At 47.9% G+C, this 27,613-nt stretch overlaps 1 protein-coding gene across 1 annotated transcript in view; it reads right to left on the reverse strand.

The window, feature by feature from the left end:
- The window catches only part of SMG1 (SMG1 nonsense mediated mRNA decay associated PI3K related kinase), a 468,962-nt gene that overhangs the window by 363,134 nt on the left and 78,215 nt on the right, over positions 1–27,613 (reverse strand). Inside the window, exons 6-10 of the mRNA XM_075319739.1 lie at positions 26,251–26,464; positions 24,854–24,979; positions 24,609–24,681; positions 24,010–24,107; positions 6,749–6,922 (exon numbers count right to left, since the gene is read on the reverse strand). Coding sequence (XP_075175854.1) covers positions 6,749–6,922; positions 24,010–24,107; positions 24,609–24,681; positions 24,854–24,979; positions 26,251–26,464 — 685 coding nt within the window. The remainder of the gene's footprint in view (positions 1–6,748; positions 6,923–24,009; positions 24,108–24,608; positions 24,682–24,853; positions 24,980–26,250; positions 26,465–27,613) is intronic.

The raw sequence follows: 27,613 nt of genomic DNA on the forward strand, positions 1-27,613 counted from the left end.
GGCTGGAAGAGCGACACCAGGACAGGAAAATTTTCCAAGTCCTGTGATAGATCTTGACGGAGGAAGACTTACGGGCCCGGGTCATAGTGGAGATGACTTCAGGAGGAATACCAGAAGCCGTCAAAATCCAGGACTCAAGAGCCACGCCGTCAATTTGAGTGCCGCAGAATTCGGGCGGAAAAACGGACCTTGCGAGAGCAGGTCTGGACGGTCCGGAAGATGCCACGGCATCTCCACGGACAGTTGGAGCAGGTCCGGATACCAAGCACGCCTGGGCCAGTCCGGTGCAATGAGGATGACTCGACGGCCCTCCATTCTGATCTTGCGCAGGACTCTGGGCAAGAGAGGGAAACACGTAGGACAGACGAAACTGGGACCAGTCTTGAACCAGAGCGTCCGCGGCGAAGGCCTGAGGATCGTGGGAGCGAACCACGTAAACCGGAACCTTGTTGTTGTGACGGGATGCCATTAGGTCCACGTCCGGAGTGCCCCATTTGCGGCAGATTGACTGAAACACTGCCGGGTGCAGGGACCACTCGCCACCGTCCACGGATTGACGGCTGAGATAATCTGCCTCCCAGTTTTCTACGCCAGGGATGTGGACTGCGGATATGGTGGACTTGCAGTCCTCCGCCCATTGACGGATGCGTTGGACCTCCAACATTGCCAGGCGGCTGCGTGTCCCGCCTTGGTGATTGACGTAGGCAACCGCTGTCGCGTTGTCTGACTGGACTCGAATGTGCCAGCCCGCCAACAGGTGGTGAAAGGCTAGGAGAGCTAGAAGCACAGCTCTGGTTTCCAGCACATTAATTGAAAGGGCTGACTCGGACGGAGTCCAAGTGCCCTGAGCTCTGTGGTGGAGATGTACAGCTCCCCAGCCGGATAGGCTGGCATCCGCGGTGAGAATCACCCAGGACGGAGCCAGGAAGGAGCGCCCTTGGGACAGGGAGAGGGGTCGAAGCCACCACTGAAGAGAGCTCCTGGTCCGTGGCGACAGAGCCACTAACCTCTGTAAGGAGGAAGGCCGCTTGTCCCAACAGCGGAGGATGTCCAGCTGCAGAGGACGGAGATGGAACTGGGCAAAGGGAACTGCCTCCATGGAAGCCACCATTTGACCCAGCACCTGCATCAGGCGCCTGAGGGAATAATGATTCACCAATAAAGCGCCCCTTAATTCAAAAAGATGATTCCATATAGAACCTAATTAACCTACAATAATGATACAGGAATCCATAGTCTCTTAATCAGAAAAAGTGAATTTTATTTTTACTCAAAGTGTTTTAATAATATATTTCCAAAATACATATAGGACAACAGTTTCGTGAACAACAGGGAATGATAGTATAGCCGCACATGTGTTATAAGGTGACGATTTCCAGGCAGATGGTGACCAGCACCTCAAATGTCATATATCCGACTCCAGTAAATGTGGACAATAATGCAGGATTAGCACATATTTGATTTCAATGTCGCACCAGAACACTCTGGTGCGACATTGAAATCAAATATGTGCTAATCCTGCATTATTGTCCACATTTACTGGAGTCGGATATATGACATTTGAGGTGCTGGTCACCATCTGCCTGGAAATCGTCACCTTATAACACATGTGCGGCTATACTATCATTCCCTGTTGTTCACGAAACTGTTGTCCTATATGTATTTTGGAAATATATTATTAAAACACTTTGAGTAAAAATAAAATTCACTTTTTCTGATTAAGAGACTATGGATTCCTGTATCATTAGTGCCTGAGGGAATAATGGCGGGGCCTCAGGAGAGAGCGCACCGCTAGCCGGAGAGACTGCTGTTTGATTAAGGGCAACTTCACAAGTGCCGGCAAAGTCTCGAACTGCATCCCTAGGTACGTGAGACTCTGGGTCGGAGTCAGAGTGGATTTGTGAAGATTGACAATCCACCCGAATTGGGCTAGGGTGGCGAGAGTGAGCGAAACACTCCGCTGACAGTCTGCGCTGGATGGAGCCTTGACCAGAAGGTCGTCCAGATAAGGAAGCACTGCTAACCCCTGGAGGTGCAGGACCGCAATCACTGCCGCCATGACCTTGGTGAATACCCGAGGGGCCGTGGCTAACCCGAAGGGGAGAGCCACGAATTGGAAATGATCCTCTCCTATCGCAAAACGTAACCAACGCTGATGTGACACTGCGATTGGCACATGTAGATAGGCATCTCTGATGTCGATGGACGCCAGGAACTCCCCTTGGGTCATAGAGGCAATGACTGATCGCAGGGACTCCATGCAAAAATGCCGCACCCGAACATAAGTTGAGAAGCTTGAGATCCAGGATGGGCCGGAAGGTACCGTCCTTTTTTGGAACTAGGAAGAGATTTGAGTAAAAACCTCTGAACCGTTCCTGAGCGGGAACTGGGACAATCACTCCGTTTGCCTGCAAGGACGCCACGGCCTGCGAGAAGGCGGCGGCCTTGGAGCCGGGGGGAGTTGAGAGAAAAAAATCTGTTTGGAGGGCTGGAAGAGAATTCTATCCTGTAGCCGTGAGATGTGATGTCTCTCACCCACTGATCGGAGACTTGCTTTAACCAAGCGTCGCCAAAGTGGGAGAGCCTGCCACCGACTAAGGACGTGGTTGGAGCGGGCCGAGAGTCATGAGGAAGCTGCCTTAGTGGCAGAACCTCCTGCGGTCTTCTGCGGACGCGCTTTTGGGCGCCAGTTGGATTTCTGATCCTTGGCTGAGTTAGCGGACGAGGCGGAAGGCTTAGAGGATGACCAGTTGGAGGAACGAAAGTAACGAAACCTCGATTGATTCCTACCCTGGGCGGGTTTCCTGGTCTTGGTTTGTGGCATGGAAGTACTCTTCCCGCCAGTAGCTTCTTTAATGATTTCATCCAGCTGTTCACCAAACAGCCGTGAACCAGCAAAAGGGAGCCCAGCAAGAAACTTCTTGGAAGAAGCATCTGCGTTCCACTCTCGAAGCCACAAAATCCTGCGGATAACAAGAGAATTAGCTGAAGCCACCGCAGTGCGGTGAGAAGCCTCTAGCATGGCAGACATGGCATAAGATGAAAAAGCTGAAGCCTGAGAAGTTAAGGCAACCATCTCAGGCATAGATTCCTTGGTGAGGGAATGCATCTCCTCTAGAGAAGCAGAGATGGCTTTGAGAGCCCACACTGCTGCAAAAGTCGGGGAAAACGCGGCCCCCGCAGCTTCATACACAGATTTGGCCAGAAGGTCAATCTGACGGTCAGTGGAATCCTTAAGTGAGGTGCCGTCAGCCACCGACACAACGGTCCGGGCTGAGAGCCTAGACACCGGGGGGTCTACCTTTGGGGACTAAGACCACTCCTTGACCACCTCAGGTGGAAATGGAAACCGGTCATCAGAACCACGCTTTGGAAAGTGTTTGTCAGGGCAGGCCCTGGGTTTGGTCACAGCGGTCTGAAAACTGGAGTGGTTAAAGAACACTCTTCACTATCTTAGGCGAGGTAAACTGGTGCTTTTCTGCCAGAGAGGGTTGCTCCTCTGACACTGGCGGATTGAGATCCAGTACAGAATTAATAGAAGCAATCAAATCACTAAGGTCCGAGTCACCCTCAGAGAAATCGATGGGATACATAGCATCCGAGCCCCCAGTGAGGGCATCCTCCTCATCTTGAGAGTCAGCTCTTGAGACAGAGCCGTGGGATGGGGAGGGGGAGGAAACCCTGCGCCTTCTCTTAGAAGGACGGGGTCTGGGATCAGATGATGAATCCTCCGTGAGCTCTGATGGACGGAGGTCAGAGGATAGGAGTCCTCTATCAAGAGTATTAGAGGCACCCTGTGAGGGGGGCTGATGCATATTCATCAAAGTCCTGGACAAAAGTCCCATGGACTCAGCAAATGACTGGGATATGGACCTAGAAAAGGACTCTACCCAGGCCGGGGGTTCAGTCACAGGTGCAGCAGCAGCCTGAGAGACCACTGGGGGTGAGACTCCAGGCTGTGGCACCGCCAAGTTAGAGCAACCATCACAGTGTGGATAAATGCTCGGCTCAGGCAGCAGGAGCTTACATGCAGTGCATACAGAATAAAGCTTTGGAGCCTTGCTCCTTGTGTGAGACATGCTGCTGGAGTGGGGGCTTTGCAGAGAATGAACCCCAGGGAGAATATACAGAGGTCCACAACCGGAGACCGGCTGTGGCTTACCAGACCGCTGAGCGCGGTGTTGTGTGCCCTCCAGATCCCGAAGCCCAGTCCCAGTGCGCAGCACCTCAGCAGAGATACAGAATGCAGGATGTCCCAGAGCAGAGTGAACTCTGCCTGAGAAGAGGGCGTTCCTATAAAAGAGCGGGAACTGGAGGGCTATAGAGACCTGCAGGGAAGGAGGGACGCCCCAGCAGTGGGGAGTGTCCCTCCCCTGTGTAGAACGGCCGCCGGGAGAAGCCGAACCTGTCCCTCTGCATGAGTGACATGCGAGGGCAGGACAACGAAACTAGGCCTCCGGCGAAGCTGGGGCCTAAATTTAATCGGCGAGGCCGACAAGCAGGCACCATCTGCGCGGTTCTCTGGCAAAAGCTGGAGAACCCGCCGGAAAAGTTAAAAACAATCACATACAGCATACTCTTCCCCATACAATAAAGAACCGGGACCCCCAACATAAACGTCTCAGGTACTTAGCTGCTGAGACGCAGGGCCATGTCCCTGGGGATGAGTGCTCCGGTCCAACAGAATCCTCAAGGGGCTGTGGATGGAGACCGGACTCCTGCCAGGCATGGAGACCGTGCTGGCTCCCACTTCAAGCCAGAGCCCAGAAGGGATGGTGAAGGAGCGCGGCATGTAAGGCTTCAGCCTTGTAAATCAACCTTAACAACACCGCCGACACAGTGGGGTGAGAAGGGACATGCCGGGAGTCCAGACATGGACCCGCTTTTCTTCAAACTCTTTCCAAAAGTCAAACAAATCAGATGAGAATGCATGTGTGGATGTATGCCTCTTGACACAAAGCAATAAACTGGCTAGGTCTGGCTACCAGGGGGTGTATAAGCTCAGGGGGAGGAGCTACACTTTTAAGTGTAGTACTTTGTGTGTCCTCCGGAGGCAGAAGCTAAACACCCATGGTCTGGGTCTCATGGTCTGGGTCTCATGGTCTGGGTCTCATGGTCTGGGTCTCATGGTCTGGGTCTCATGGTCTGGGTCTCATGGTCTGGGTCTCATGGTCTGGGTCTCATGGTCTGGGTCTCATGGTCTGGGTCTCATGGTCTGGGTCTCATGGTCTGGGTCTCATGGTCTGGGTCTCATGGTCTGGGTCTCATGGTCTGGGTCTCATGGTCTGGGTCTCATGGTCTGGGTCTCATGGTCTGGGTCTCATGGTCTGGGTCTCATGGTCTGGGTCTCATGGTCTGGGTCTCATGGTCTGGGTCTCATGGTCTGGGTCTCATGGTCTGGGTCTCATGGTCTGGGTCTCATGGTCTGGGTCTCATGGTCTGGGTCTCATGGTCTGGGTCTCATGGTCTGGGTCTCATGGTCTGGGTCTCATGGTCTGGGTCTCATGGTCTGGGTCTCATGGTCTGGGTCTCATGGTCTGGGTCTCATGGTCTGGGTCTCATGGTCTGGGTCTCATGGTCTGGGTCTCATGGTCTGGGTCTCATGGTCTGGGTCTCATGGTCTGGGTCTCATGGTCTGGGTCTCATGGTCTGGGTCTCATGGTCTGGGTCTCATGGTCTGGGTCTCATGGTCTGGGTCTCATGGTCTGGGTCTCATGGTCTGGGTCTCATGGTCTGGGTCTCATGGTCTGGGTCTCATGGTCTGGGTCTCATGGTCTGGGTCTCATGGTCTGGGTCTCATGGTCTGGGTCTCATGGTCTGGGTCTCATGGTCTGGGTCTCATGGTCTGGGTCTCATGGTCTGGGTCTCATGGTCTGGGTCTCATGGTCTGGGTCTCATGGTCTGGGTCTCATGGTCTGGGTCTCATGGTCTGGGTCTCATGGTCTGGGTCTCATGGTCTGGGTCTCATGGTCTGGGTCTCATGGTCTGGGTCTCCCAAAGGAACGATAAAGAAAAGAGGTTGGACGGACAGCTGTCTGGGATGATTTAGTAAATAGCAGAAAGTAATAGAGATGGGTTTTCAACACCGTGCCAATGACCAAAAAGGATTGAAGATAAGATTAATGTTTCTATATTTTCATTTTTGATTTTAATTAACCCCTTCCTTATTGGGGTAAGACCCTATTGCGCTTTATTTTCCAGTTATTTTCCATTATTTGGCTGATTTAGTGAATCCTACTTTGAGGAGGGGGTTGGACTAGATGTCCCAGGAGGTCCATTCCAACTCTACCATTCTATGATCCAATAGTGTCCAGAAATGAGCATCTCCTGGATTGTGATGCTGCAATCCGAGATTAACAGTAGCATTTAAAGGATTACAAGCAGAGTCCTGCTGTACAACACAGCTGGCCCCTGGCTGGGAATGGTGCAGGCCAAGCTCCTGAGCCTGCACCACATACCCACACCAGACATTGGTCATTACATATAGGGCAGATGTCAGAAAGATGGTAAAACTGCTCCATTGAAGTACATTTAAAGGGCCAGTCTCTTCAGAGAAAACCCTTTGCACATTGCCAAAGGTCTGGCACCCCGCTTTTACAGGGGGGGGGGGGGGGGGGTCTTCTCTGGCAATATAACTTCATGCCAAGGGAACAGGCCATCATGGGGTCCCCACTATGTAATTTAAACACCTAATTTGCGATCAACACAAGCAGCCATGATTTACACCACAATATAATTTTTTTCTTACATCAGTTACATAAGCTTCAGTTATCGGGGGTCCTCTGATAGGACTGAATCTCTCCCCAATACTTCGTACCACCGTACTGAATACTCGGAGAAGAGCAGCGAGCTTAGGCAATGAGACTGATGGAGGAGGAATGTCTTCATCAACAGATTCACCAGAGGCAATGTTACCCAAATCCTGAAAGGGGGAAAAAAATAAACAAAATTAATAAACCCCAATTAATGCTTTGAGAGCCACAGTGCTTTGGGGCGTACCCTACTTTTGACATCCAGAAAAAAAACATTATGTCTACTTGTATGAACCTGCCACACATTTGATCAAAGTGTCCCAAGCATTACAATCTGGAGGGTCACCTTGGTGTAGATAGAAAATGAAGCATTGCTTATTCTATTGAGGGAAAGAAAAACGACAAGACACAAAGTGCCCTGCATTGGCAATGTCACCCATATTACCAGAGGGGTAACTAGAGTAAGATGGGCCCCGGTGCAAAATTTGGAGCTGCCCCCCCCACCATCCCTTTATGTTGGTCATATGTATACATTTAGCGTTGTGAATCCTATAAAAGACATACGAGTTGCTCCTCCGCCCCATTATGTAGTAAGGTCAAGCATTCTGGGCTCCTTCCTCGTAAATATGTCCCCCCTCCCATCCTGGTATGCACCGTGTCACCCCCATATCCTGGTATATACCGCCCCCCCATATCCTGGCATATACCGCCCCCCCCATATCCTGGTATATACCATACCGCCCCCCCATATCCTTGTATATACCGCCCCCCCCCCATATCCTGGTATATACCGCCCCCCCCATATCCTGGCATATACCGCCCCCCCCCATATCCTGGTATATACCGCCCCCCCCCCCCATATCCTGGTATATACCATACCGCCCCCCCATATCCTTGTATATACCGCCCCCCCCCCCATATCCTGGTATATACCGCCCCCCCCATATCCTGGTATACCCCGCCCCCACCCCCATATCCTGGTATACCCCCCCCATATCCTGGTATATACCGCCCCCCCCCATATCCTGGTATATACCGCCCCCCCCATATCCTGGTATATACCATACCGCCCCTCCATATCCTGGTATATACCGCGCCCCCCCCCCCATATCCTGGTATATACCGCCCCCTTAAACCAATAATCTGGGGGGTCTTAGAACCAATATACCAAAAGAAAAAACCCCACCATAAAATTCAATACTTTATTTCACAAATCAACAAGTACAAACTTAAAAACAGAGTTAGTTTGATACCTTAAAGTCACCAGTTAAAGGGAGGGGCATAGTGGGCCAATTTCCCTATTGTGACCCTTCCTAACAGCAGGGGTCGGCACCCTAATTATATAGCCGTTATGGCGCCCCTGCTCCAGCGTGGACTGACCCTTCTCACCCTATCCTAACACTATTATTTGTGCTGCTGATCTCAATGAGAGCTTCCATATGGTATTTGGTGAAGTTCTCATGCATTCACCCAAGCATTCAATTGATGGGAATTTCCAATATGTGTCTATAAATTCCCAGATAAAATAGACATCTCAGCAGTGGTTAGTATAGTAGAAGGTACTGTCCATCTTGTATCAAACTTATTATGTCACCAGTCAATAGTGTAGCCCAATCGCCACCGCTTCGCCAATTGGCATAGCTCACTGCCCATCACACATTGTTGTAGCAAATTCGCCTACTATTTCGCCATAAGGTATAGCTCCTTGCCCGACGCGTTTCTCCTCCTCAATCAACAATCGAGCGGAGGTTCATCAGGGGCTATTCAGGGCTCAGTTGCATGGATGTCAGTCTGCAATTATCAATATACCTATATTATATGATTGATTACCACATTCGGAGTCCACACACTATATCTCTATATGGGGCCATTACTCACATTGCATCAATGCCAAAACAAGTAATGATTCAATCCTTCAATAAGGCAATGTCGTTCCCACTGAAAGCATATACATATATAGGTAAGTCTAAACGACATTCCCATTAAATTGCAAAGACCAGCGGGCCATTTTATAAAGCCCAGTACTCACTCATAATCAGATACTGTCTGGGACTGCCCGTTCCTATTTATGCCACAGATATTCATGTCCTCAGTGAGATATCAGCTGTGAAACAACATAAATCCACTCAACATCCCCTTAACTCCTTCATATTCTCTAAGTCAAATCGACATCATCAGAAGGGTACTTACTCAGGTATCTCATTATCTGGATTTTGAGGCTGGCCCCACTTCAATGGTGGATGGATATTGGCGCCTAGCGTACTGCCAGGCTCTGACAAGTTTAAATCCCCCTCCATGTCAGCGTCATATTGCCTCATTTCCGGATCGTAATTCAAAACCGGTCATCCAGGGGGGGGGGGAGGGAGGGAAAGGAGGAGGGATGTGATTCGCGTAGCCACACGTCCATCACTACTGTCCACCGGCTGACGTACGATGGCACACTCCCCCAGCCCTCATACATTTGGCCTTATCGGCACTGCTATGTATGTGATCATTATAGGGAAAGACAGGAGGGGCGTGGTTTGTGCGGTCTGACATCCGTCAATACCGCCCACACCATGACGCTCCAAGACACTCCTCCCAGCCATCACATGATCGGCAATCATAGCACTCGTCATCCATTGCCGGTCATCTTAGGAGGAACGGGGCGCGGTTTATGCGGTCTGACGTCCGTCAGTACCGCCCATAGCATGACGCACATGAACCACCTCCCGGCCGTCACGAAATCCGCAGTCCAGGCGCTCCCATGTATATACAGCTATGTCGTCATGTAGTGGGAGGGGCGGCGTTACCTCCCACCTCCACTCCCGACCTTAGCCTTCAGTGAGAAATCATCTGGTTACCTCACTTCCTGCACTGGCAAAGATTCCACATACTAGAATCAGGATGCCCTGCTTCCGGCCTTGTAACTATGCACGATATTAGAAACCTTTATTACTATTATGCGGAATCTCGCATATCTAGTATGTTTAAGGTCTATAAGGGCTCAATTACTGTAAAACGTCCCTATTTATCATTGTTTTCTATATCTCTCTATTTATACCCCATACTTCTGCCTAGATGCAAAACCGGAACTCATGACGCACCCTGATTAGTATTATTATTGCCTCCTCCCCCTTAATTCCCACTACCCCCAGTGTCCAATACTATTGACCCCACACATATCCTGATCTTCCCCAAGACATCTGAAATTATGGACTCCATGGAACACAATCAATTCTAATTAATTTTCACTGGTCTACCCTATCATTAATCTGACTCAATCATTGATCATATATGAACACTGAAATTCCTAATGGCTAGTAACATATACACAGCCTCATTTTAACACTCTCCTTCCATTAGAAGGGCTATTATGTGTACCTTGGCTATACTTATCCGATCTCAAATTAAATAAAGCTTACAAAACTCAACTGCTCATTGAGCCCCTCTGGATGTACAGTTCGCAACCAAAAGATCCATCGGGTCTCTCTTTGGATAATTATTTTATCCCAATCACCACGTCTCATCGGGACCGGTATAGTCTCTATGGTCCTAAAGGAGAGAACACCCACATCCCCGCCATGACATCCATTAACATGGCGGGCGATGGGAGTGTCCCTTTTATTCCTAACATCTCCCAGATGTTCGCTTATTCTGACTCTCAATTGTCTTTTTGTTTTCCCCACATAGTTAAGTGGACACACACATGTACACAAGTAGACAACTCCCTCCGTCCTACAATTGGCAAAATTTCTGTTCCTGTATGTCCTCCCAGTGCTCACGCTTGTAAAGTCCTTTGATGGAGTGATGTATTTACAGAATGAACATTTGCCACACCTGAAAGTCCCCGTCCCTCTCTGGTCTAGCCAGGTTCCTGGTTTTTGTGGGGGGGTATATAAACTATGGACCACATGGTCCTTTATTGTACGGCCTCTCCTGTAGGTCACCGATGGTACATCTGTGATTACTCCACCAATGTCTGGGTCACTGGCTAGTATTCCCCAGTATTTCCTCAAAATCCCCATCACTTTGCCATTCTGGTCGTCATATGTGCCAATCAGTCTGGTTTTCAGAGTATCCTCATTTCTCTGTCTTGGTACCAATAATTTGGTCCGTTCACTCTGCCAGGCATGTTCATAGGCCGCATTTATTGTTCCCAGAGGGTATCCTCTTTGAATAAATCTGTTCCTCAGGTACCTCGACTGTTTGTCAAAGTCCTCTGTCAAGGAGCAGTTCCTGCGTAAACGCAGGAACTGCCCCTTGGGGATCCCTCTCTTTAGCGGGGTGGGATGGAAACTCCTCCAGTGCAACAAGCTATTGGTGGAGTTAGGTTTTCTATAGATATTTGTTTTTAGCCGTCCATTGATGTCTTTCTGGATGAAGGTGTCTAAAAAAGGGATCTTATCACCTCCTATCTCATACGTTAGTCTAAGTCCCAGATTGTTGTTGTTGAGATATCCCACAAATGAAATAAACGACTCCTCAGTACCGGACCATATGATGATCACATCATCAATATATCGCCCCCAAAAGCTAATTTGGGGGCTCCATATCGTGTCCTCTTCACCAAATACCACTGTATCCTCCCACCAGCCCAGGAACAGGTTTGCGTATGTGGGAGCACAAGGGCTCCCCATCGCAGTGCCCCTGAGCTGGTGGTAGAATCTTGAGTCAAAAATAAAGTAATTCCTGGTGAGAATAAATTCCATGAGGTTACGTATAAATCTATTGTGAGGACTATATTGGATCCCACGTGATGAAAGAAAGTACTCAATAGCACCCAAGCCATGTTCATGGGGGATTCGGCTATACAGTGATTCTACATCTATTGATACCAGGATGGCCTCTTTCTCAACTGTCAGGCCCTCTATTCTTCTAAGTAGATCCATCGTATCCCTAATGTGCGATGGTAGGGCTGTTACAAACGATCGCAGGACTTGATCCACATACGTGCTAATATTTTGACAAAGGGCCTCAATCCCCGAGACGATAGGTCGTCCTTTTAGGGGGTTGAGCCCTTTGTGTACTTTAGGCATTGTATAAAATGTGGCTATCTTAGGATGTTTGGGATACAAGAACTCCAATTCCTCTTTAGAGATTAACCTGTCATCTCTCGCTATATCCAGGAGCTCTTTTAGTTCACCCCTGTAGATGTCTGTGGGATCTTTCCTGAGAACTTCATATGTATCTCTATCATTAAGGAGTGTCAAACACATTTGTACATATTCTGATCTATTCATGATCACTGTATTCCCGCCTTTATCAGACGGTTTCACCACAATATCCAAGTTTTTCTCCAAACTACTTAGGGCCTCCCTTTCTTGTCTTGTTAAGTTAGCGGGGGCGGGACTATGTTTAGGGTCAACTAGCCATTAGGAATTTCAGTGTTCATATATGATCAATGATTGAGTCAGATTAATGATAGGGTAGACCAGTGAAAATTAATTAGAATTGATTGTGTTCCATGGAGTCCATAATTTCAGATGTCTTGGGGAAGATCAGGATATGTGTGGGGTCAATAGTATTGGACACTGGGGGTAGTGGGAATTAAGGGGGAGGAGGCAATAATAATACTAATCAGGGTGCGTCATGAGTTCCGGTTTTGCATCTAGGCAGAAGTATGGGGTATAAATAGAGAGATATAGAAAACATAATGATAAATAGGGACGTTTTACAGTAATTGAGCCCTTATAGACCTTAAACATACTAGATATGCGAGATTCCGCATAATAGTAATAAAGGTTTCTAATATCGTGCATAGTTACAAGGCCGGAAGCAGGGCATCCTGATTCTAGTATGTGGAATCTTTGCCAGTGCAGGAAGTGAGGTAACCAGATGATTTCTCACTGAAGGCTAAGGTCGGGAGTGGAGGTGGGAGGTAACGCCGCCCCTCCCACTACATGACGACATAGCTGTATATACATGGGAGCGCCTGGACTGCGGATTTCGTGACGGCCGGGAGGTGGTTCATGTGCGTCATGCTATGGGCGGTACTGACGGACGTCAGACCGCATAAACCGCGCCCCGTTCCTCCTAAGATGACCGGCAATGGATGACGAGTGCTATGATTGCCGATCATGTGATCCTGGTATCAATAGATGTAGAATCACTGTATAGCCGAATCCCCCATGAACATGGCTTGGGTGCTATTGAGTACTTTCTTTCATCACGTGGGATCCAATATAGTCCTCACAATAGATTTATACGTAACCTCATGGAATTTATTCTCACCAGGAATTACTTTATTTTTGACTCAAGATTCTACCACCAGCTCAGGGGCACTGCGATGGGGAGCCCTTGTGCTCCCACATACGCAAACCTGTTCCTGGGCTGGTGGGAGGATACAGTGGTATTTGGTGAAGAGGACACGATATGGAGCCCCCAAATTAGCTTTTGGGGGCGATATATTGATGATGTGATCATCATATGGTCCGGTACTGAGGAGTCGTTTATTTCATTTGTGGGATATCTCAACAACAACAATCTGGGACTTAGACTAACGTATGAGATAGGAGGTGATAAGATCCCTTTTTTAGACACCTTCATCCAGAAAGACATCAATGGACGGCTAAAAACAAATATCTATAGAAAACCTAACTCCACCAATAGCTTGTTGCACTGGAGGAGTTTCCATCCCACCCCGCTAAAGAGAGGGATCCCCAAGGGGCAGTTCCTGCGTTTACGCAGGAACTGCTCCTTGACAGAGGACTTTGACAAACAGTCGAGGTACCTGAGGAACAGATTTATTCAAAGAGGATACCCTCTGGGAACAATAAATGCGGCCTATGAACATGCCTGGCAGAGTGAACGGACCAAATTATTGGTACCAAGACAGAGAAATGAGGATACTCTGAAAACCAGACTGATTGGCACATATGACGACCAGAATGGCAAAGTGATGGGGATTTTGAGGAAATACTGGGGAATACTAGCCAGTGACCCAGACATTGGTGGAGTAATCACAGATGTACCATCGGTGACCTACAGGAGAGGCCGTACAATAAAGGACCATGTGGTCCATAGTTTATATACCCCCCCACAAAAACCAGGAACCTGGCTAGACCAGAGAGGGACGGGGACTTTCAGGTGTGGCAAATGTTCATTCTGTAAATACATCACTCCATCAAAGGACTTTACAAGCGTGAGCACTGGGAGGACATACAGGAACAGAAATTTTGCCAATTGTAGGACGGAGGGAGTTGTCTACTTGTGTACATGTGTGTGTCCACTTAACTATGTGGGGAAAACAAAAAGACAATTGAGAGTCAGAATAAGCGAACATCTGGGAGATGTTAGGAATAAAAGGGACACTCCCATCGCCCGCCATGTTAATGGATGTCATGGCGGGGATGTGGGTGTTCTCTCCTTTAGGACCATAGAGACTATACCGGTCCCGATGAGACGTGGTGATTGGGATAAAATAATTATCCAAAGAGAGACCCGATGGATCTTTTGGTTGCGAACTGTACATCCAGAGGGGCTCAATGAGCAGTTGAGTTTTGTAAGCTTTATTTAATTTGAGATCGGATAAGTATAGCCAAGGTACACATAATAGCCCTTCTAATGGAAGGAGAGTGTTAAAATGAGGCTGTGTATATGTTACTAGCCATTAGGAATTTCAGTGTTCATATATGATCAATGATTGAGTCAGATTAATGATAGGGTAGACCAGTGAAAATTAATTAGAATTGATTGTGTTCCATGGAGTCCATAATTTCAGATGTCTTGGGGAAGATCAGGATATGTGTGGGGTCAATAGTATTGGACACTGGGGGTAGTGGGAATTAAGGGGGAGGAGGCAATAATAATACTAATCAGGGTGCGTCATGAGTTCCGGTTTTGCATCTAGGCAGAAGTATGGGGTATAAATAGAGAGATATAGAAAACAATGATAAATAGGGACGTTTTACAGTAATTGAGCCCTTATAGACCTTAAACATACTAGATATGCGAGATTCCGCATAATAGTAATAAAGGTTTCTAATATCGTGCATAGTTACAAGGCCGGAAGCAGGGCATCCTGATTCTAGTATGTGGAATCTTTGCCAGTGCAGGAAGTGAGGTAACCAGATGATTTCTCACTGAAGGCTAAGGTCGGGAGTGGAGGTGGGAGGTAACGCCGCCCCTCCCACTACATGACGACATAGCTGTATATACATGGGAGCGCCTGGACTGCGGATTTCGTGACGGCCGGGAGGTGGTTCATGTGCGTCATGCTATGGGCGGTACTGACGGACGTCAGACCGCATAAACCGCGCCCCGTTCCTCCTAAGATGACCGGCAATGGATGACGAGTGCTATGATTGCCGATCATGTGATGGCTGGGAGGAGTGTCTTGGAGCGTCATGGTGTGGGCGGTATTGACGGATGTCAGACCGCACAAACCACGCCCCTCCTGTCTTTCCCTATAATGATCACATACATAGCAGTGCCGATAAGGCCAAATGTATGAGGGCTGGGGGAGTGTGCCATCGTACGTCAGCCGGTGGACAGTAGTGATGGACGTGTGGCTACGCGAATCACATCCCTCCTCCTTTCCCTCCCTCCCCCCCCCCTGGATGACCGGTTTTGAATTACGATCCGGAAATGAGGCAATATGACGCTGACATGGAGGGGGATTTAAACTTGTCAGAGCCTGGCAGTACGCTAGGCGCCAATATCCATCCACCATTGAAGTGGGGCCAGCCTCAAAATCCAGATAATGAGATACCTGAGTAAGTACCCTTCTGATGATGTCGATTTGACTTAGAGAATATGAAGGAGTTAAGGGGATGTTGAGTGGATTTATGTTGTTTCACAGCTGATATCTCACTGAGGACATGAATATCTGTGGCATAAATAGGAACGGGCAGTCCCAGACAGTATCTGATTATGAGTGAGTACTGGGCTTTATAAAATGGCCCGCTGGTCTTTGCAATTTAATGGGAATGTCGTTTAGACTTACCTATATATGTATATGCTTTCAGTGGGAACGACATTGCCTTATTGAAGGATTGAATCATTACTTGTTTTGGCATTGATGCAATGTGAGTAATGGCCCCATATAGAGATATAGTGTGTGGACTCCGAATGTGGTAATAAATCATATAATATAGGTATATTGATAATTGCAGACTGACATCCATGCAACTGAGCCCTGAATAGCCCCTGATGAACCTCCGCTCGATTGTTGATTGAGGAGGAGAAACGCGTCGGGCAAGGAGCTATACCTTATGGCGAAATAGTAGGCGAATTTGCTACAACAATGTGTGATGGGCAGTGAGCTATGCCAATTGGCGAAGCGGTGGCGATTGGGCTACACTATTGACTGGTGACATAATAAGTTTGATACAAGATGGACAGTACCTTCTACTATACTAACCACTGCTGAGATGTCTATTTTATCTGGGAATTTATAGACACATATTGGAAATTCCCATCAATTGAATGCTTGGGTGAATGCATGAGAACTTCACCAAATACCATATGGAAGCTCTCATTGAGATCAGCAGCACAAATAATAGTGTTAGGATAGGGTGAGAAGGGTCAGTCCACGCTGGAGCAGGGGCGCCATAACGGCTATATAATTAGGGTGCCGACCCCTGCTGTTAGGAAGGGTCACAATAGGGAAATTGGCCCACTATGCCCCTCCCTTTAACTGGTGACTTTAAGGTATCAAACTAACTCTGTTTTTAAGTTTGTACTTGTTGATTTGTGAAATAAAGTATTGAATTTTATGGTGGGGTTTTTTCTTTTGGTATATTGGTTCTAAGACCCCCCAGATTATTGGTTTAAGGTTGTTGACAAAATAGTATGGCTGGTTTTTTGTCCGGTCCGATTGGGGACAATACTTGGCTAAATGATGCCAAGGAGGCTTTTTCTGAACTGCTCAGTGAGGACACCCCTATGCAAACTCAAACCCTAAGATCCATTTTTTCGGAATTGTTGATAGGATACAAAGAAAATATAAAGTCATGGTGGGAGGTGCAATCCCTTGACAATTATATTAAGAACAGGGTAGTCCCCAGAGGTCTACGCATTCTGATTTCACCTGCACCTAGGTCGAGATCATCAGAACTACTAGCAAAGTGGGAAGAGGAATCTGTTGCTTCATCCCTAAGATTTATGGGAATTCTTCTCGAAGAGGAGAAAAATACACTACAAAAAACAACGACTAAGTTACAGGAACTCATAGAGACGGCCCTTAAACATAAGGCAGAGACAGATTTCTCTAGTAGGGAGATAGCATTAAAAACCTCGGTTGAACGCTATAGAATTAGTATCAAAGACAGGAAACACAAGAGATTTATAAGAGATCTGAAAGACTTTAGGGAGAAGCAAGCGTATAATTTTCAAGATAATAGCCGCAATTTCTATCCTGGTGAAGTCTCATCTACAGAAGTAGAGTCATCGGACTCAGAGAGCAGGACTAGCCGGAATCCATGGATTCCGAGAGGATCTGGAAGGAGGAGATGGAGGGGAGGTTTCAGAAAGGGAGGAGGGCCAAAATACAATCAAAACATTCACCAGGGGAATACGGATGGCAATGGATCATCTGGCTCTGGATTTTTATCTACATCAATGGCCCCCCCACTTCCCCCTCCATCCTCTTCTTTTTTAGAAAGGAAGGATATGAGACCTTACGATTTAAGGGACCGGGTACCATCAAAAACGAACAGGGCCTAGGTGGGGTGGGGGATGACATGGTAAACAGGACACAGGTCATCAATTTATCGGATCATCAATTATCAGAAACCGAACTATCGGTGTTGAGGGCAGGGTTGGGCTTTGTACCCACTGTAAGGTTTGATGCATTTACATGGGTGAAAGACCTGAACCTTTTCATTCGAAAGTTAAAATGGAAAAAATACTTTGCCATAAGTAATCGAATGAAATGCCAAAGATTGGATCTACCATCGGATATGATGGAGGATTTTGATATACTGATGGAATTGGAGGAGGAAGGGAAGAGATTGGAAGGTGAAGGCCCTTTCTCCACCCTAAAGAACAAAAGTACTAAAATGCCCCCGCCTGGGGAACACGATAGTACAGAGATTTTTTGTAAATTGGTGACCAGTGAACTGATGAAAATTGACCCTAAACATAGTCCCGCCCCCGCTAACTTAACAAGACAAGAAAGGGAGGCCCTAAGTAGTTTGGAGAAAAACTTGGATATTGTGGTGAAACCGTCTGATAAAGGCGGGAATACAGTGATCATGAATAGATCAGAATATGTACAAATGTGTTTGACACTCCTTAATGATAGAGATACATATGAAGTTCTCAGGAAAGATCCCACAGACATCTACAGGGGTGAACTAAAAGAGCTCCTGGATATAGCGAGAGATGACAGGTTAATCTCTAAAGAGGAATTGGAGTTCTTGTATCCCAAACATCCTAAGATAGCCACATTTTATACAATGCCTAAAGTACACAAAGGGCTCAACCCCCTAAAAGGACGACCTATCGTCTCGGGGATTGAGGGCCTTTGTCAAAATATTAGCACGTATGTGGATCAAGTCCTGCGATCGTTTGTAACAGCCCTACCATCGCACATTAGGGATACGATGGATCTACTTAGAAGAATAGAGGGCCTGACAGTTGAGAAAGAGGCCATCCTGGTATCAATAGATGTAGAATCACTGTATAGCCGAATCCCCCATGAACATGGCTTGGGTGCTATTGAGTACTTTCTTTCATCACGTGGGATCCAATATAGTCCTCACAATAGATTTATACGTAACCTCATGGAATTTATTCTCACCAGGAATTACTTTATTTTTGACTCAAGATTCTACCACCAGCTCAGGGGCACTGCGATGGGGAGCCCTTGTGCTCCCACATACGCAAACCTGTTCCTGGGCTGGTGGGAGGATACAGTGGTATTTGGTGAAGAGGACACGATATGGAGCCCCCAAATTAGCTTTTGGGGGCGATATATTGATGATGTGATCATCATATGGTCCGGTACTGAGGAGTCGTTTATTTCATTTGTGGGATATCTCAACAACAACAATCTGGGACTTAGACTAACGTATGAGATAGGAGGTGATAAGATCCCTTTTTTAGACACCTTCATCCAGAAAGACATCAATGGACGGCTAAAAACAAATATCTATAGAAAACCTAACTCCACCAATAGCTTGTTGCACTGGAGGAGTTTCCATCCCACCCCGCTAAAGAGAGGGATCCCCAAGGGGCAGTTCCTGCGTTTACGCAGGAACTGCTCCTTGACAGAGGACTTTGACAAACAGTCGAGGTACCTGAGGAACAGATTTATTCAAAGAGGATACCCTCTGGGAACAATAAATGCGGCCTATGAACATGCCTGGCAGAGTGAACGGACCAAATTATTGGTACCAAGACAGAGAAATGAGGATACTCTGAAAACCAGACTGATTGGCACATATGACGACCAGAATGGCAAAGTGATGGGGATTTTGAGGAAATACTGGGGAATACTAGCCAGTGACCCAGACATTGGTGGAGTAATCACAGATGTACCATCGGTGACCTACAGGAGAGGCCGTACAATAAAGGACCATGTGGTCCATAGTTTATATACCCCCCCACAAAAACCAGGAACCTGGCTAGACCAGAGAGGGACGGGGACTTTCAGGTGTGGCAAATGTTCATTCTGTAAATACATCACTCCATCAAAGGACTTTACAAGCGTGAGCACTGGGAGGACATACAGGAACAGAAATTTTGCCAATTGTAGGACGGAGGGAGTTGTCTACTTGTGTACATGTGTGTGTCCACTTAACTATGTGGGGAAAACAAAAAGACAATTGAGAGTCAGAATAAGCGAACATCTGGGAGATGTTAGGAATAAAAGGGACACTCCCATCGCCCGCCATGTTAATGGATGTCATGGCGGGGATGTGGGTGTTCTCTCCTTTAGGACCATAGAGACTATACCGGTCCCGATGAGACGTGGTGATTGGGATAAAATAATTATCCAAAGAGAGACCCGATGGATCTTTTGGTTGCGAACTGTACATCCAGAGGGGCTCAATGAGCAGTTGAGTTTTGTAAGCTTTATTTAATTTGAGATCGGATAAGTATAGCCAAGGTACACATAATAGCCCTTCTAATGGAAGGAGAGTGTTAAAATGAGGCTGTGTATATGTTACTAGCCATTAGGAATTTCAGTGTTCATATATGATCAATGATTGAGTCAGATTAATGATAGGGTAGACCAGTGAAAATTAATTAGAATTGATTGTGTTCCATGGAGTCCATAATTTCAGATGTCTTGGGGAAGATCAGGATATGTGTGGGGTCAATAGTATTGGACACTGGGGGTAGTGGGAATTAAGGGGGAGGAGGCAATAATAATACTAATCAGGGTGCGTCATGAGTTCCGGTTTTGCATCTAGGCAGAAGTATGGGGTATAAATAGAGAGATATAGAAAACAATGATAAATAGGGACGTTTTACAGTAATTGAGCCCTTATAGACCTTAAACATACTAGATATGCGAGATTCCGCATAATAGTAATAAAGGTTTCTAATATCGTGCATAGTTACAAGGCCGGAAGCAGGGCATCCTGATTCTAGTATGTGGAATCTTTGCCAGTGCAGGAAGTGAGGTAACCAGATGATTTCTCACTGAAGGCTAAGGTCGGGAGTGGAGGTGGGAGGTAACGCCGCCCCTCCCACTACATGACGACATAGCTGTATATACATGGGAGCGCCTGGACTGCGGATTTCGTGACGGCCGGGAGGTGGTTCATGTGCGTCATGCTATGGGCGGTACTGACGGACGTCAGACCGCATAAACCGCGCCCCGTTCCTCCTAAGATGACCGGCAATGGATGACGAGTGCTATGATTGCCGATCATGTGATGGCTGGGAGGAGTGTCTTGGAGCGTCATGGTGTGGGCGGTATTGACGGATGTCAGACCGCACAAACCACGCCCCTCCTGTCTTTCCCTATAATGATCACATACATAGCAGTGCCGATAAGGCCAAATGTATGAGGGCTGGGGGAGTGTGCCATCGTACGTCAGCCGGTGGACAGTAGTGATGGACGTGTGGCTACGCGAATCACATCCCTCCTCCTTTCCCTCCCTCCCCCCCCCCCTGGATGACCGGTTTTGAATTACGATCCGGAAATGAGGCAATATGACGCTGACATGGAGGGGGATTTAAACTTGTCAGAGCCTGGCAGTACGCTAGGCGCCAATATCCATCCACCATTGAAGTGGGGCCAGCCTCAAAATCCAGATAATGAGATACCTGAGTAAGTACCCTTCTGATGATGTCGATTTGACTTAGAGAATATGAAGGAGTTAAGGGGATGTTGAGTGGATTTATGTTGTTTCACAGCTGATATCTCACTGAGGACATGAATATCTGTGGCATAAATAGGAACGGGCAGTCCCAGACAGTATCTGATTATGAGTGAGTACTGGGCTTTATAAAATGGCCCGCTGGTCTTTGCAATTTAATGGGAATGTCGTTTAGACTTACCTATATATGTATATGCTTTCAGTGGGAACGACATTGCCTTATTGAAGGATTGAATCATTACTTGTTTTGGCATTGATGCAATGTGAGTAATGGCCCCATATAGAGATATAGTGTGTGGACTCCGAATGTGGTAATCAATCATATAATATAGGTATATTGATAATTGCAGACTGACATCCATGCAACTGAGCCCTGAATAGCCCCTGATGAACCTCCGCTCGATTGTTGATTGAGGAGGAGAAACGCGTCGGGCAAGGAGCTATACCTTATGGCGAAATAGTAGGCGAATTTGCTACAACAATGTGTGATGGGCAGTGAGCTATGCCAATTGGCGAAGCGGTGGCGATTGGGCTACACTATTGACTGGTGACATAATAAGTTTGATACAAGATGGACAGTACCTTCTACTATACTAACCACTGCTGAGATGTCTATTTTATCTGGGAATTTATAGACACATATTGGAAATTCCCATCAATTGAATGCTTGGGTGAATGCATGAGAACTTCACCAAATACCATATGGAAGCTCTCATTGAGATCAGCAGCACAAATAATAGTGTTAGGATAGGGTGAGAAGGGTCAGTCCACGCTGGAGCAGGGGCGCCATAACGGCTATATAATTAGGGTGCCGACCCCTGCTGTTAGGAAGGGTCACAATAGGGAAATTGGCCCACTATGCCCCTCCCTTTAACTGGTGACTTTAAGGTATCAAACTAACTCTGTTTTTAAGTTTGTACTTGTTGATTTGTGAAATAAAGTATTGAATTTTATGGTGGGGTTTTTTCTTTTGGTATATTTATATACCGCCCCCCCCATATCCTGGTATATACCGCCCCCCCCCCCATATCCTGGTATATACCGCCCCCCCACCCATATCCTGGTATATACCGCCCCCCCCCATATCCTTGTATACCCCGCCCCCCCCCATATCCTGGTATACCCCCCCCCCATATCCTGGTATATACCGCCCCCCCCCCCCCATATCCTGGTATATACCGCCCCTCCATATCCTGGTATATACCGCCCCTCCATATCCTGGTATATACCGCCCCTCCATATCCTGGTATATACCGCCCCTCCATATCCTGGTATATACCGCCCCTCCATATCCTGGTATATACCATACCGCCCCTCCATATCCTGGTATATACCATACCGCCCCTCCATTATACCCCCCCCCATATCCTGGTATATACCCCCCCCCCCATATCCTGGTATATACCCCCCCCCATATCCTGGTATATACCCCCCCCATATCCTGGTATATACCGCCCCCCCCCCATATCCTGGAATATACCGCCCCTCCATATCCTGGTATATACCGCCCCTCCATATCCTGGTATATACCATACCGCCCCTCCATTATACCCCCCCCATATCCTGGTATATACCCCCCCCCATATCCTGGTATATACCCCCCCCATATCCTGGTATATACCCCCCCCATATCCTGGTATATACCGCCCCCCCCCCCATATCCTGGAATATACCGCCCCCCCCCCATATCCTGGAATATACCGCCCCCCCCCCCATATCCTGGTATACACCGCCCCCCCCCATATCCTGGTATATACCGCCGCCCCCCCCATATCCTGGTATATACCGCCGCCCCTCCCATATCCTGGTATATACCGCCCCCCCCATATCCTGGTATATACCGCCCCCCCCCATATCCTGGTATATACCGCCCCCCCCCCATATCCTGGTATATACCGCCCCCCCCCCATATCCTGGTATATACCGCCCCCACCCCCATATCCTGGTATATACCGCCCCCCCCACCATATCCTGGTATACCCCCCCCCCCCCACCATATCCTGGTATACCCCCCCCCCCACCATATCCTGGTATACCCCCCCCCACCATATCCTGGTATACCCCCCCCCCCCCACCATATCCTGGTATACCCCCCCCCACCATATCCTGGTATACCCCCCCCCACCATATCCTGGTATACCCCCCCCCCACCATATCCTGGTATACCCCCCCCCCCCATATCCTGGTATACCCCCCCCCCCCATATCCTGGTATATACCCCCCCCCCATATCCTGGTATACTGGTATATACCCCCCCCCATATCCTGGTATATACCCCCCCCCCATATCCTGGTATATACCCCCCCCCCCCCATATCCTGGTATATACCCCCCCCCATATCCTGGTATATACCGCCCCCCCCAAATCCTGGTATATACCGCCCGCCCCCATATCCTGGTATATACCGCCCCCCCCCCATATCCTGGTATATACCGCCCCACCCCCCCATATCCTGGTATATACCGCCCCACCCCCCCATATCCTGGTATATACCGCCCCACCCCCCCATATCCTGGTATATACCGCCCCCCCCCATATCCTGGTATATACCGCCCCCCCCATATCCTGGTATATACCGCCCCGCCCCCCCATATCCTGGTATGTACCGCCCCCCCATATCCTGGTATATACTGCCCCCCCATATCCTGGTATATACCGCCCCGCCCCCATATCCTGGTATATACCGCTCGCCCCTCATATCCTGGTATATACCATCCCCCCCATATCCTGGTATATACCATCCCCCCTCCCATATCCTGGTATATACCTTCCCCCATATTCTGGTATATAGTGTCTCCCCCACACCAGTAGCGTGAATCAAAATGCAAGGATCTGACTGGTTTATACACCACGATGCATTTCAGCCGGATGTGCGCCCTCAGAGGCACATCCAGGTGAAGCAGCTGCTTGGGACAGCAGGCCCCCCTGCATCCATGCGACAGCGATTATCTGCATATTATATTCTATGAAATGAAACCAAAAGGTATTAAGCTGCTTACATCAGCATAGGCTTCCATATCTTCCAAAAATTGCCCCAACAAAGTAGTGGAAAATGCAAGGTCAGCAACCCAGAACGGCTCCAGGCTCTGTAGCCATCCTGCAAGCAGAAGCCAACAAAAGGATATATTTATATATATTTATAACAGTAAGGGTTATATGGGTAGTGTGTTATGTATTTGCTGCAGATAGTTGACGTGTTGGCAGCAAAAATGTGCAGAAAATGTGTTCATTTATTCATGAGATTAGGGCAGTTTACGGATCAGCTGCGAGGTCTCTTCACCTGTATTCAGCAGCCTCAAAGGCATATACGCGGCTGATGAGACTTAAGGGTGCTTTACACGCTGTGACATCGCTAGCGATCTTGTTAGCGATGTAACACGCCAGATCGCACATGCGATTAGCGGAGATCGCACATGTGCCCGGCGCTATAAAAATGACCTATGTGCGATCTCGGCAAATCTTATCTGCGATCTGGCGTATCACATCACTAACGAGATCGCTAGCGTGTAAAGCACCCTTACAGTCTGGACGCCAAAGGTCCATATCCAGACCATGAATATGGAAAACGCGAAACCGCCCTCCCGGGAAGTATCATTACCTGACACTTGCTGCGTGAGCGAAGGTTTCTGTGTGAGGTCGATGTGCCATCCAACCAAAATGTCAACAGTGTCCTAAAAAGTGGAAACAAAGAGGATGAGGTTCATTTTCCAATCCAATCAGACAGACTATACAGGGGAAAAACGTAAATAAAAGCACCAGGAGGCTACAAGATAATTCCACCATCATTTTAATACCTATAGGTTTAAAAAAAAAAAAAAAAAAAAAAAAAAAAAAAACACTCACCCTGAAGTTTGTGCTGAAGATATGCGGGTAGCAGCGGGACACGAGCAAGATGCATTTCACACATTTACACAGCAATTCTGGCGTATCTAGATTCTCCAAGATCGACTGCAAGCTGGTCATTACCAACTGGAATGGAAAGGGTAACGATATAAACCGTCTAATATACAAGTAGCGATCACAAACCATCAATCACAGGAAGGTCTCCGCAACAAGTCTCATCAGAGCCGGTGCCAAACTTCTATAGCATTTAGTCATAAATGCAAAGACGTATTCCTACCATTCGATTAGTTGGGGATGGCGGAAACTCCGGGATCTCCACTAATAATAATGAAGGGGACAAATAAGCACCCAGCCACTGATGTGATCCCTGCAGCATGGCCACAGTCATAACAGATTTTTTGGATTATAGGACGCACTTTTCCTCCCAAACATTTGGGAGGAAAACGAGGGGTGCGACTTAATCCAAATGTAGCTTACCGGGGAGTGGTGTAGAGGGGTCACAGGAGGCCTGGGAAATGCGGCGGACAGTGCACTCTGCGGCGGACAGTGCACTCTGCGGCGGACAGTGCACTCTGCGGCGGACAGTGCACTCTGCGGCGGACAGTGCACTCTGCGGCGGACAGTGCACTCTGCGGCGGACAGTGCACTCTGCGGCGGACAGTGCACTCTGCGGCGGACAGTGCACTCTGCGGCGGACAGTGAGGTAGGGGCCATTCTGAAAATGTTGGCGGTGCGGGCTTCAAAGAATGGCGCCCGGAGTCGAGGTGTGCGCAGATGGTTCTCTCGGCTCAAGATCTCATCTGCGCACACGCCACCTCCAGCCCATTGATCTCCCTGAAGCGGACTTAGGGAAAATGGCGCGTGCGCAGATAAGATCTCGGCTTGATATTGAGCAGATGGTGCATGCGCAGATTAAGCTATCTGCTCAATGACAAGCCAAGATATCATCTACATACGCGCCGACTCTGGGAGCCATTTCTTTAACACCTGCACCGCCAACAGTTTCTTGATGTTCCTCCTGCCTGAAGCAAGCATCATTGACACCCGCTGCACCGCCCGCAGCATCACCCTACTCCACCACCGCCCCTGCCGGCTGTGACCCCGCGCTCCACCACCACTGCTGCCCCCCCTCCGGTAAGACACCATCGAATTATAACTCAAACCTCCCCTTTTTTCTCTAAATTTGAGGTGCATCTTATAAAACGAAAATACATTAAATAGGGCCATCTGCAGTTCACTGTAGAACTGGGTAAGAGGAGCGCTGCTCTGCAGCACCTTCTTTTTCAGGAAGCAAAAAAATGTGAAACACAACATCTTGCCTGTAAAAACAAAAAGCTGGTTCCTGACCAGAACCTAAAAGAGCTTGAAAAAAAATAAAGCTCTGCCTTTAAACTCACCTGCATCACAGAGGAAAAGGCTTTCTTTTCTCCCACGGTTTCAAGAGCTTTGTAGGTAGCGCACAGGAAAAGAAGTTTGACTTCATCCTTAGAAGAGGAGCTAAATTTGCTAAATATCCACTTGAAGATCTTCTCTGCCTCATAGCTCAGAGCGGCACAGAGCAAGCCCAAGCACTGCGCCCCCTCCTGCCGCAGCTCCTGGAGGAGTTTACTACTGGAGGGACAAAAAGTGGAAACTTTCAGAAAAACGTCCACGCTCAAAAAGTCTTGCACTACAGAAACCTGACCTCTTATTTCAAGAACACTGGCTCAAAGAAAGCTAAAATGCTCTTAGAGAAAGAAGTTTCCTTCAAGACATTGTGCCGATTTAGAGAAGAAAAAAAAAATAAGGTTTATTTCCTCCAAGCACAGAACCCCTCTTGTCTTCATCGTCTGTCTGGTATTGCAGCTCAGCACCTTTCAATACATTGGTGCTTGGCTGCAGTACCCGGTGCTTGGCTGCAATACCCGGTTCTTGGCTGCAATACCCGGTGCTTGGCTGCAATACCCAAGAGCGGGCAGGGCGCTGTTATTTTAAAGAAAGGTTTAACAGATATTGACACCTTTATAAATTTAATCACACACACACACACACACACACACACACACACACACACACACACACACACACACACACACACACACTTTTTTTACTTAATCATTAAAACTTAGGCACAGTTTGGCCATTACAAGCTGCAGAATTTGTGCCAGCCAGCTCCTATCGCTGGGAAGTTTGGAACTCTTATCTACCATTTTCTGAACTCTCGGATGTCTTTTGACCGCCTCAACGATCAGGTTAACTATGATGTGGCCTGTGATCATAAAATAGCACCTAGATGTCCAGCAAAAGGGAAAAACTTCCCCTCAGAATACGCTCACTGATTAAGTCTAAGTTAAAGGGAATCTGTCAGCAGGATTTTGCTACCTCATTTGAGAGCAGCACGATGTAGTCAAAGAGATTCTGACTCCAACAATATATCATTTAGGTTATTGGCTGCAGTCGTTCTGTCACAATCTGAATTTTTAGATTTAGCAATGCAGCAGAGCTGAGAGAGCTTCTGCTGCCCACACCAGGATCTCAATAGAGACTGTACAATGAGAGTGAAGTGGCAATCACAGCAGGGGGAGTGTCAAACTGCAATGTAGGAAACAATATTGTCCAAGCAATGATAAGTCCTGCTTCTTAAACATCGGAAAAAAACATCGGCCTGTGACAAAACAAGCATGCTAGAGCTCTCTGTGTTAACCCTTGCAGCATGCAGGCTTCAGCTTACATGGCAAAAACCTGCTGACAGATTCCCTTTGATCTCATCCTGCAGCCAGC

Source organism: Anomaloglossus baeobatrachus, chromosome 7 (genome assembly GCF_048569485.1).
Source record: "Anomaloglossus baeobatrachus isolate aAnoBae1 chromosome 7, aAnoBae1.hap1, whole genome shotgun sequence".
Taxonomy (NCBI): domain Eukaryota; kingdom Metazoa; phylum Chordata; class Amphibia; order Anura; family Aromobatidae; genus Anomaloglossus; species Anomaloglossus baeobatrachus.